The 12,734-nt window shown below is 44.5% G+C and overlaps 1 protein-coding gene across 3 annotated transcripts in view; it reads left to right on the top strand.

Moving 5' to 3' along the window:
* ITPR2 (inositol 1,4,5-trisphosphate receptor type 2) overlaps nucleotides 1-12,734 on the top strand; it is a 1,735,249-nt gene that overhangs the window by 291,059 nt on the left and 1,431,456 nt on the right. For all 3 annotated transcript variants that reach the window (XM_078674117.1, XM_078674116.1, XM_078674118.1), the window contains exon 2: nucleotides 2,699-2,769. In XM_078674117.1, the coding sequence (XP_078530243.1) occupies nucleotides 2,699-2,769 (71 nt within the window). The remainder of the gene's footprint in view (nucleotides 1-2,698; nucleotides 2,770-12,734) is intronic.

The following is a 12,734-nucleotide window of genomic DNA, read 5'->3' as shown; positions in this document are numbered from 1 at the left end:
CCTGAAGGCTTTAGAAGCAGGACAAACCCAGGAATAGTAGCTAAGCCATCAATAAGGAGCACACAAGTGAAATAGCCAAGAAGCCATCCAATCAAGAGAAGTACGAAGCCCACTCTAAGAAGTATAGAAGCGCTGATACAAGCTGGCTGCAGTGAGACTGTAAAAAGCAATGTTGTGTGCTCTCCCAGACTAATGCCAGTGTTTGGAGAAAGTTCTGCCTTTAAGTATTCCTGGAGCTCACTCGAGCAACTTCAGCAGGTGGAAATAACATGCACAGGTTAAGACCTTTCTTGGGTTTATCCAGGAGGTTGTTTTTTTCCCGTTAGGGAACACCTTACTATATACCTCCATACATTTTGGAAATGTTCAGTTCCTATTACCACTTGAATATGTATCTACTCTTGCCCTTGTCAGGAGTACATTTTCAAGTGTTTACGGTTTCCCAGGTTAGCTAGTAAGCCTAACAACCTGAATTATTGTGTGGTTTTCTCTATACGTCTAGTCTAATATTCCGAATTCCGTCATGCATCAGGGCAGTCAGACAGCCTGAATTCGATATTTTGTTTCTCGCTGGACCTGGTCAGCCCGACTTACTTCATATCTGTGTCATGGGTAGTGTTCAGTGCGCATGTCCGTGGGTGCTTAGCATCAGGCCAGCCTGACTTTCCTTGCAAGATTTTCCGCACATCTGGTGTGCGTTTCTCAGTGCTGATGCTGTGAAAGGTAAAGTACACTGCTGCTATCTCCTGGTGAGAACCACCTAAGAAAGGTATGCCACCTCGAGTGCTGGCGCGCAAGGCCTGCTTGGACGTTGTGACGCAGCAAACATTTGGTCGCCAGGAACTTCTATTTTGGCGTCGTCAGGAAATAAAATAGTCTGTGCGATTGTAGATACGGCTTGTTTGTGTGTTATGAGCGCGGTGACGAGATTTAACTTTCTTCTAAATTGCATTCCTTAGCAACTGAACCAGGTTAGCCCGACAAGTTTGCAGTAAATTCCTGTCGATTGTTCCTGCTCAAGGTCACCGGCTTCCTGCAAACAGGCTGGCAACACGTCTTAAACCTCACCATGTTCGTGGTCTCTGTCTCGTGGGATTTTGTGAAATATTCCTTCGTTTGGCTTGTAAATTATGTCATCTTAGTGAAGTAATTAGAATCAATTGTGATTTAATTAAGTGTGGTATGCACATGGGCAAGTGAGGGCTTGCTCTTTTCTTCATGCCGAATGTATGAATGAGCCTTTGTGCCACACACACATTAACCAACCAAGTGCACGAACATAATTAAACATTTATTGCGTGGTTTTAACATGAGAATCAGCTATTGATTATGCTTGTCAACTTTTGTTTACATCGAAATGGAATTCTCAAGACCTTACAAGCAAAGTACTAGAAACAAGTATTTAAATATGCGACTAGGATTGTTTATTTTGTGGAACAGAATAATGTGTTCAGTCATTTTTATTTTGTTTAGGTGAAAGGACAACTTTGTATTCAAATGCAATGTTAGAAGCAGTGCCTCAGTACATGTGGTGCAAAAGGATAGACGGCTACCAAAATCATCCGTTGACACACCTGTGTTGTTACACTGGGTATACATACCATGCACTACAAAAAACTGCATACCACTCGGGCACTAGTAGAAGTAATGAAACCAAAACATGCTTGCAGCATATTTGCAGCTTCCCCTCCCAGCCACCGCAGACAGAAATAGGGCATCTGGATCTGGCTTCCTTGTTTGTGTAATTCCCCACTATGGTGATGCTTCAGAGTCAGTCGCCACCACGATGGAGAGTCTAGCCACTGTCACAAAATTATCAAAATGATTTAAAAAAAAGGAATAAAATACAAGTCATTTTTTAGGTCTCGCCTGTCGTAACGCTTGTGATATTACTTGTGAAAATCTTTTATTAACTTAAAAGGCGGCTTAGAGCCAGCCCATTACTTAGCATTTGTTAGCCTCCGCATCAATCTCATTTCCTTGCTTCTCATTGGTCAGCCCATTGGGTTTCAATTTCTCTATGTTTACTTTTGATGGAGCATGGCCCAAAGTACTGATTGATTTCTTTATACGTCTCCTTCCACTGGTGGCACCCTGGTTAAGGTACTTTTGTTTTTTCCCCTCCCACCCCGTTGTTTGCTGCCCCATCGCTTGTTTATACATAGTGTAAACTTGGCCCATGGAATTGGAGCATTTTACGTGATCATGAGTTACACTACACAAGGTCACATTCATTTATAAGGTATGGAGCTCTGACCATAACACCACATCCTTTGCCTACCACCCCCTGCACACCAGTTCTCCATACCGCTGCTGTTAACTATTCTCTATTTACTACCAACCCTTCTCAGACGTTTTGTAGGATTTTGCGTTTTGCCTTCCCTGTATAATAGCACATTTTTTACTGTGCAACATGTTTGCTCAAATGCTGGGATTTTTTGATTGTGAAACACCAAACACCGCAGGCTATCAGAACTTTCTTCTTGTATTCTGTTGACTGCTTTTTAGGGCCTTAATTTTAGTGCTAAAAACAGGTCTTGATAGAACGCTTATTGGGATACCTGACAATTGATAAACCCACAGGCCTGGAAACTCTTCTATGCCTGGAAACTCTTCTATGCTTTGAATAGTTGTGTTACATTTTACCTTTAGTGTGCAAAAACGTCATCAAAATAATCAAACTTCTTTTCATCTCCAGGTTGGTGGACGACAGGTGTGTCGTGCAGCCCGAGGCGGGAGATCTAACCAACCCTCCAAAGAAATTCAGAGGTACGTAGTTAAGTGATTTAACAGGTGTAGTTTTGTTGTCATATCTTCTGCCAGCATGCCTCGCTTTACACTGACCTAGTGAGTTTTGTAGCTTGCTAAGCGGTAATGAAGCCCATGTCTATGTGCCTTTCATTCATATACAATTTAAAAGTGATATGCGAACCAGTAAATCGACTGACAATTCATTTAAAAGGAAGCCCCCAAACTGATAGATGCTTAACAATCTGGAATCTCCTCACCAGTGTCTGAGGTACCTCTAAGTGCAGGGAATAATCACACCCGGATTGGGGTAATGTACTCAAATCATCCCCGTCCCTTCTCCTCGTGCTATCTCTGTTTCCAACCATTCTCTCTCTCTACATCTGAATGGCTTTCTCTCTACCCTGCTCCTACCTCTCCTCCTGGAAATGTCCCTGTGCTTGCTGTAATTAACCTTGGGGACCTGGGGAACGTGACAGTCACCTGGAATGGTCCCAGGCTTTCAAAAGCGGCTTCCAAAAGGCTCCAGCCCACCAGGGAAATGCCCAGTGGTATGAAAGGCCTCTCTGGCCTGGAAATTATCATGCAAAGAGCTGCACTGCACCAGTGGCTGGAGGGGAGACAATCACAAGCAGTGCACACCCACCTTATGCTGTGGGCTGCTGTCCTGATTAGTCGTAGGTTTCGGGCAATGCTATACAACTGACACTGCCAGTGGCTTCCCACTGAAAGCACCAATTAAGGTTTGTACCTGGTTCACAACAGTGTAATTGTCCATCAGATTGCATCAATGAAAATTTGTCACTGTCTTTTTTTTTCAGATGGTGCTAGTCGGCATTGAGTTTATTAATTTTGTTTTGTTTTTTACTTCACATTAGAGAGGGATTGCGTTAGGCAATAGGTCTGTAACCTTTGAGACCTATTTTCCATAACATGCAGTAGTCCTAACCTGATTGGGCATCTGCACTGATAGAATTGTGTCTGCTGATGCTAAATGCAAATTAGTTCATTCTTTGCAAGGTCAAACTAAAATTAGGAATTTGAATTCAAAGAGGGTGAATTGCCAGAAGGAGATTTTTTTTAACATGGCTGACACTTTTCTTACGTTTGCTGGGTCTCTCCAATCCAAGGTGTTCATACAAAACATTACAAAAGGGTATAAGCCCTATTACTTCTAGGCACATATGCCTGGGCACAAGTCTGCAGGGATGGACATTTCCTACTACTCATCCATTTTCACCTTCTGCAATAACGGTGTAATGAGCTCTCTATATTTGGTAAGAAAGTTTACACTGTGAAATGTCTTAATTTGTGTAAGATCTGACTACGTTGTAGATCAGAGCACAGTAATAGCCTGTGAAATTCTGCATGACCAAAGTTTGATGTACGAGGTAAAATGGCCTATTTTTACTGTTTCACTGCAGACCACCCTAGTTGTTGATTGCATACTTAGATTGGTCCTTGAGTCTGCCCTTCACTTATGCTTTATAGTTTTTCTCTCAATTCTTGTGTTTGTCCGTCCCCTGCACTTTCTTTTCGCCCTCATTTTGCTTGGACGAATGTTTTCTTTTACTGCTAACATTAGGAAACCATTTTTCCATTTGCAGATTTGTATTGCATTTGACTGACTTTTTGCACTCCGTGGGAGTACATGGCGTTTTGTCTTTTTTCTTAAATCTTCTTTCCCTCTCTCTGTTACCTCTGTTGCTGTGCTGGCTTGCGTCAAAGGGAGAGAGAAACAAGCATTTGCAATGCAATAGGTCTCGCATTTGCAAGAGTTTGAGCTATTTGCATTGTAAATGATAATGCCATTTATTTATGTGTTGGTTTTCAAAACAGATAAAAAAGGCATTGTCATGAACAATGCCAATTGCTTAAACTTTTGAAAATGCGAGACCTATTGCATTGCAAATGCTTGTTTATTTGAGTCAGTGATAGAATGTGGCCTATTGACCCCGCTTATGTACTGTTCCGCAGTTATGTGAACTCCAGAACCTTGTATTTGCTTCCTATGTGCATGTCCAGTGCGTGTGTGCAGTGAGCCTATGACATGGGTGGTAGCACACACATGTGTTCTATATTTATACATGCATGCACGTACACATATTGTGTGTGTAATATATATATATATATTTATATATATATATATATATACATACACATATATCACCTGCGGCTAATCCTTCCAACAACAAGGCGAGGGCTATAGTAGCGGGAATCTTGGCCCTACTGGAAACAGAACAATTACTAGGAAGGGGTTGCAGGGTCACCTTTCAGATTGCAGCATGCTGCAACCCTATATTTCGCATTCATTTAAATGTAAACTATTTAGTGAGTGTGAAAACAAAAGAACTTTCTTTTCCATGAGGGTAAGCACTGGGCTGTGCAATATTTTATTGTGCTATTGGTTGTATGCGGAGTTCTTAGCAGTTGCCCCCCACACTACCTCTCTGAGAAGTCGGTGAATGTAAGCCTGCGCTAGGGAAGGACGGGGAATGTAGAGAGAAAGTGAACTTGGAGGGAGAAGAGTGAGAAGGAGAGAATGGGAAAGAGAGAATGGAGGGATGGAACGAAAGGAATTGTGTGAGGAGACGAAGGCTGTGGGGTGAGTTTCAGCATTTTCCCCTCGGTTGCTTTTGGCTCAACAATCCAGCACGGAGTACAGCTCACTTATCAGCGACTGACTCTCCTAGGCTCTGACGGAGTAACAAAAGCTGAAAAGTGCATATACAAACTGATTGTGTTGAGCTCTTGCAATGCAGTACACACTTTAAACAATCAACAGCTGTTATACATTCCTTTTATTTACAAACGCCCAAACTTTCTGAATTACTTGCAGAAACATTTTGTTTTAAAAAAATGTGGGATAGGGTAGTAATTGCTGGTTCAGAAAGGCTCATGTTAGAAACCTAGAGGAAATGTAAGCAGATAACTTTTGTGACTGAGCCTGTCAGCGTTGGTCTGCCTTGACACAAAGGCGTTGGGGAGGTTGAGGAGAAAGGATATCTTCAGCACAAATAAAGGACAAGCGGTTTGAGGCAGCTGCTGGAAAAAACACACATGCAGTCCAAATAAAAGTAGACAAGAAAATACCCAAATACGAGAAACAAAACTGGAAGCAGTGTAAAAAGCAAATCACATGCGAGAGAACAAGCTGCCTCCGTGGAGCCGACGGGGGGAGGGAAAGTGAAAGTGCGCGATACGCGCACTGTGTAACGCCAGCCTCTGGGGGGACAGGAGATGCGCACGCGAACAGAGTGCACATCTCCTGTCCGTACGCGTTCACGTCTCCTGTCCGCGCATGCCATCTCCTGTCTCCCTTCGGCGGAGAAACCGGCGACTATAGGTCTCGCCAAGGCGAGAAGCGCATGCGCTGCTTCGCTAGGCGAGACCAACAAATGTACCATTTCTAATAAGATATGGTTCACTCTTGGCAGCAGTGTGCCAATGCACCCACCCTTGCGCCATAGTGTAAGGGAGTGTGCATTCTCTGAAGCATACTTTTTGGACTGGAAGGGGCCAAATCCTTTACAAAACTATGCTTTAAGGCTTTCTTACTTTATAGGTGTGCTTTACAGTGCCGCACAGATGCAAAGTTGGAAAAACAAAATCATTTCTCCTTGTCATGCCTGCCTTGAGAAGGCATAAGATTTTGATAGAAATTCATGTCTACCATTGTTTGTAGATATGGATCAGTGTCAACACCCATGGGTGTTTGCATGGGAATGTTCCCTTGATGGAAAGCAATGCATAGCACAAATGTGTGTTACTTTGGAACACTATCCAGTGTAAATCCTGATTTATGTTGGATAGTAAATCTCATCTTAACACTTCACACCGGGCTTGCGTCACAAAAGTGCTGCAAACCTGGTGCAAATCTTTAGTAAACCTTGGCATGAGTGTCAGTAAGAATGAGTGAATGAGATTAAGAGAGGATGCAAGTTAGTGAGTGAGAATGAATGAGAGTTTAAGGAGATGTAAGAGTGAATGTTAGTGAGAGAATAGGTGTGAGCAAAAATGTGATGCTTGCGAGTTTGTTGAAGAACCTTGTCTTTTAGAGACACCAAGGGAAAAATACTGGAACTGGCATAATTATGGCAATTCATAGCATTGTTACTGGTATGCCAGAGGTAATTCATCGGTCATAGGGGACCCGGGTAAAAATAATGGCATACTTGAAGAAATTCTTCACATATTAACCCCAGTAGCAAAATCCTGGTACTTGTACAATGGAAGTCATTCTCGTCATACAGGTAGACATGGCGTATTAGAGGATGGCAACCATGACAAAATGCTGGCCCAACGTACTGAGGTTGTTTTTGACATAAGAGCCTCCTATTGTATATGGACGGCATAAATTGCAAAATTCTGCCACTGGCATATTTTATGTCAATTTTTTTTTTTTTTTTTTTTTTAAAAACCTTTATTGACATCAAAAGGAAAGACAAGTCGAGGCCTACAACCAAGCCGGCCGGCCGCCATGTGCAAAATAATCAGGAGTCACCAGGCAAATATCACATAATCAATCAGTACAAAGCAGAGGCCGTACAATCGTAGAAGGGGAGAGGAGATAAGAAACCAAAGGGCTAAAACACAGGAGTAAATAAGGCTTAATTTTATAATATGGGGAGAAGGCATATGACAGGCTCACTTGCAATACGGAGGTATCCGGTATCCCAAACCAACCTCAACATTAATAAGGGGCATGGGGGCAAATAATCGGGGGAACGATACAATGCATTCAAGAAATCAGGATGTGCGAGACACAATCAGGCCCTGAGCATTATCCTCGTAACATGCCCGCCACCCAAGACACTACCAAGCCAGAACAGAGGGAACGGAAAACAATGCTTCAAAACCAGCCCGTCATAGTAACCTCTGGGACACAGGAAGGGAAAAAAGGGGGGGGGGGGAGGGACGAAGTGGGGAAGGGGAAGAGGAAGGGAAAGGAAAACGGAGAGAAGACTAAATAAAACAAGAAAAAAGAATAAAAAAAAATATGAAAAACGAAAGGAAGAGGAAACGCCAACACAGGCCCCCCGTGGCGGGAAGACAGGAGACAAAAGGAGTAGCGGCCCAAGTGGGGGTATGGCGATCGGGGAGAAAGACAGCCGAAACATAACAGGAGGAATAACGACGCCACACACCCCACCCGAAACACACCATAGGAGGTCGGGACAGACGCGGCCTCACGAAAAAGAGATACAAAAGGGCCATAGAACCAGAAGACAAACAAAAATAGAGCCCAACCCACCCAGCCCACCCTGCACCCCTGCAGAAGGCTATGGCCCACCCTTCAAACAGCGTGCCTGTCGCCCTAAACCAGAACCCGAAATATAGCGAGAAGTAAGAAAGAAGAAAGAGACAAAAAGGCAACAAAAGCGGAAAAAAGAAGACAGGAGGGAGGAGCAGAAGAACTATAATCCGAACGGGCGGCCGCAGCCCTCCGCCCAACCAGAGAAGCACAGTCAAAAACAGATCAGGACGACACCCCATCACGTGCCACAAAACATGAGGAAAAGGGGACCTCCCACCTTTCTACGAGTAGAAACAATTATGCTACTAAGTCGTATACCGGGAATCAAACAGAAGTCGTACCCTTCACCCCCAACCTTTTCGAACGATAAACCCCACCCACCACATGGCAATGTAAAACCACATACTAAATACGAAATCAGCATATAATCGAGTGGAATGGTGACTAGCATAGTTACGTGGGGGGTAGATAAATCCACAAGGGAGCAATAGTCCAAACAGAAAGTATAGATGCATCAAAGATCGCAGCACGAACAATGAAAAACAAGAGTTCAGTTGCGCCACTGGAGCGGGCGATGTGGCCCCAATTATAGACACAGGCAAAGTCATCGAAGCAGGCACAGGAAACAGTCCACCAATAGTTTCAGGCAACAATGTCAAACAGGGTCGCAGTACAGCATCCAGGTCCCCGGGGTCCGAACCTTGAGAAGCAGGGCGCCCCAAAGTCATCGATCAGTGGCGGAGACACTCAAGTCAATCGAGGGGGGCGAGGCAATGAAGTCTTCGAAACAAGAGGGCGACGAGAAGAAACGGCCGCCCAAAATGGCGGCAGATCGTGGCGGACCCACCGAGACGCCCAGGGCCAGGGAAGCGTGTAGGGATCTCAGGGCTTCCAGGATATCTCTGACCGTCGGCTCACGTCCATCAGATCCGCTCCCCACACCAATAGGCAACACGGGCCCGCCGCCACAGGGTGATTCTCGTTGCAGAGGGTCGGCCGCCATTTCGTGAATCAGCCCAATCGCCACTCACCAAGACCCCCGGAAATAACAGTTCGCAAATGTAGGACTTTACAAGCTCCGGGGGTCCCCGCAAGGGCGGCCTCGATGCCAAAAGGATATCCGCCCCAAACGGGTCTCCGCCAGCACCAGCACCGGTGCCCCAAACACGCGGAGTCCGGGCCCCGAGGACCAGGGCTGACGGACAAAGCAGCGACGGGGAGAGACCCCTTCACAGAATCAGGTCCCCAGGCCTCTCATCCACGTCGGCCGCGCGGCCACCAGGGCGGGCCCGGGTCAGGATCGCCGGGATCTTCGCACATCGGTTCCCAACACTGGTTCTCGCGCTCGGCCGGGGCCGAGAGCCGTCGGATCCCACCGGCCAGGTCCCGGTCCAAGTCTCGCAGAGGCCCCGATCTCTCAGAGGCCACAACTCCGGAGCCACTGCACACCGAGACCCCGGGGTCGGATGGTAAGTACAAACAAGCCGTTATGTAACCAATGCCCCAAAAATGTGTCGTCCTCGCACAGGATAAAAGACAGGATAAGCAATCAGGACGGAGGGCTGCGGGAGCCGAGCTAAAGGGCGACCATTACGGCCGCGAGCTAGGCTCCTCCCCTTTATGTCATTTTTTAATGTAAAGGGTGCCCTTGAAATATGGAGCTACCCATGACCAAACCTGGCGCAATGGAGATAATTGACATATGGGGATACTCATACCACATTTTGAAAAAAATGGGGTTAATTCTTGGGGTTTCTTGCAATCAAAAAGAGAGAGAGGAACTAGAACAGCTAGTTCGTTTCCCCTGGGGTTAAATTAGTAAACAACAAGAACTAGCTATTAGGGTAGTGTTCGCGTACTATGTGTTTAGTATGGGAAACCATTTGGTTTGTTAGGAAGGCCCTCACCCACCAGCCTAGTTGGTGGCATGCTTCATCATCGGGCCCCACCCGAGGCACCGAGTGCGCCTCAGGTGTGCTGCGACACCAGGCTACTGTGGAGCGGGTTTTTGGAACATGAGTGTGCTGTGCTGATGTGCTGCGTGAGGTTTAAAATGCTGTCCTTGGGGTCCCAAAGCAGTAAGTTTATTGGTGGGCCCTAGGCAGAAAATGAAAACAAAGGCTAAGAACGTGTAGGGGTAGACTTAAGGTCTCCCACGTCCAGTGTGGTCGACTAGTTTCAGCCAGGCCTTCTATTTAAACTGGCTTTCATCAGGACCTTTTATGTGTGGGTTTATTTAAAAGGATATATATGATTCAGTACCCTGAATGTGTGCACACGCTAAGGTGCTCTATGTGTGAGAGGTGTTTCCTCTCAGTTCGTACTCCTATCTACAGGGGACAAACTCCCAGGATCTCCTGCCGGTAGGTCGGGACTCTATGCACTTTGCTATGGTCTCCTGACCCGCTGATAACCTGTCGTCCGGTCGAGGGATCCGTAGTTTACTCCGTTAATTCTTGGGGGGGCATCCAGTTTCACTGCCGTGGCACACAGTGAAATAACTTTCAAATGTAATGAGTGCCCTTTATACATAAGCCTGTGGCTTTTTTTATCACATTTATGTGAAAATTGTACATTAAAATGCTCCCTTTCACCTCATTTTTTTCAAATTGGCCCAGGAAGGAGAAACCACCTACAAAAGGTCTGGCTTAGTCACTTTGCTTGCTCGTTACAATTTAGGGCCAGTATTATGCCCCAGAATTTTCAAAGATCAAGTCAGCACCATAATATAGGTGTTATCTAAAATAGACATTTCTCAGTTTTATTCTATAATACTAATTATTCAGTTATTACAGAACTTCAGCGATGTCACTTGTTGTGATGTTATGGGCATGTGACAAGCCTCCCTGGAAAAAAGCAGGTGCAATGGTGATATGATTTGACTTCCTGTGATGTCATTAAGGTCAAAGGGTATGTAATGTTACTTCCTCTACATTTGGTATTTTGGTGGATCGCTGCCCATGAGACATGCATTGTCTATGGAAGCACACCGACTTATTCTAAAGAGATACAGAAGTGGCAATTTTGGGTATTGCATTTCCTGTCAGTTTCCATCAATTGGTGGTATCCCCCTCTTAGCAAGAAAATGCACAGGGACAGTATTAAACCAGCAAGCTGACAGCTGTGCTTGCAATCCTACAGGACTTTAAAGATACCTTTAAGGACTGTAAATTTGGTTAAGTGAAGAGGCCCAAGTACAAGAAAGTACAGGAACTACTTAATTATACACCACTATGAGCTGTGTACATTTAACAAGCTTCTATTGATGAAATGACTTAATTGCTACTTTCTCTGTGTTGACTAAAGTCAGCGCCACAGACAACCCTACGTGAATGGCATGGGTTTATTTCTGTCAGTGCATGGAAGAGATGGCAGTGCAGAGAATCTTCTTTCAAGTGCCACAGCAAGAAAATGAACATACACTGCTCTTTGGCTATCGGTCATACTATGAGGGCACAGGCAGAGCTGCGCGAGTGAGTTCCGCCATCCCTGGAAGTATTCAGAAAGGGGTTCTTGTTTTTTCAACTTGGCCAGATGTTGCCTTGTGGTGCTCGAGTTTCCTGCTGGTTTTGAAGGAGCACTCATGAAATAATAAAAAGAAATAAAGTAATTAGTGTGCCCAGGATGCCCTTCCCTGGGGCTGTTGGGGCGTTAATGCCCCAATCTAAGAGAGTCTAGTAGCTGGAAAGGAGGATTCTCTGATACATTCTCATCCAAGATCATTAAAAACGTGCATAGCTAGGCTTCTTCAGTCCTCTATTTTGTATAATTATTAATATATGTATGTTATTAATACAGAAAGGAAAAAGTTAGTTAAAATCGGAAATCAAGCCAATGTGCCTTTAAAAATATAAAGAGGCCTCAGCCCGCTTGTTAAATAATCAAAGTAATATTAGCACGCCCTAGTATAAAAGATCATGTGGCGTCTCTTATCTAAAATAAAACCGAATGAGAAATGAGAGCGAGTGAGTTCATTCCTCTCCAAAATAAAACACAACACTTTTTAAATAACGTACATTGTTGCAACGCAAACGTCTAAAATAAAGCTAAAGACAATGTCTAAAGTAGCCCTTCGCATCTCATAAACAACATATAACTGTGCATTGCCCTCGCTAGTACAGAAGCAGAATGAACAGCTAATGCGAAATGAAGTAAAGGGATCTCTACAGAAATAAAAAAGCATAATAAACGGACTCCTCCCAAATGGCACATCTTTTACAATGTTCTGGACACTAAAAGCACACATTTCATGGCGTTGTATTTGCATATAGAGGCCATACTAGAAAGTTACAGGCACAGCACCAATCGCATTGTTGATTTCAAAACAATTCGTGCTTGCAAGTTAATTTCACTGACTGTAAATTATAGTTTGTAGCACAGAGGAAATTATATGTTTGATTAATGCAAAAACACGGGAAAACAAGGAACTGCTTCTGCACGTTAATAATATCAACATTGCAACGGGCGTCCAGCTCGTAACCTTGCAATGTTGCAAAATACTTTGGTTCAGCTGAGGAAGCTAGGAAAATGTTACTTTGCTTAAACAGGGCGAGAGTCATCGGAAATCGTGCTGCCTGTTTAGTTTGTTCGTTTTTAGGTCTCCTGTGGTGGGAGGAGCGGTTAATGTACTTTATCAGGAATGCTGTGAAGTGTTTCCATTCGCAGAAGCCCTCCATATCTACTTGATTGTCATGATTTACAGCCTTTTGAGGCTTATTGACCTGTTGTG

Source organism: Lissotriton helveticus, chromosome 1_1, assembly GCF_964261635.1.
Source record: "Lissotriton helveticus chromosome 1_1, aLisHel1.1, whole genome shotgun sequence".
Taxonomy (NCBI): Eukaryota; Metazoa; Chordata; class Amphibia; order Caudata; family Salamandridae; genus Lissotriton; species Lissotriton helveticus.
This window is presented reverse-complemented; position numbering and strand designations above follow the sequence as displayed.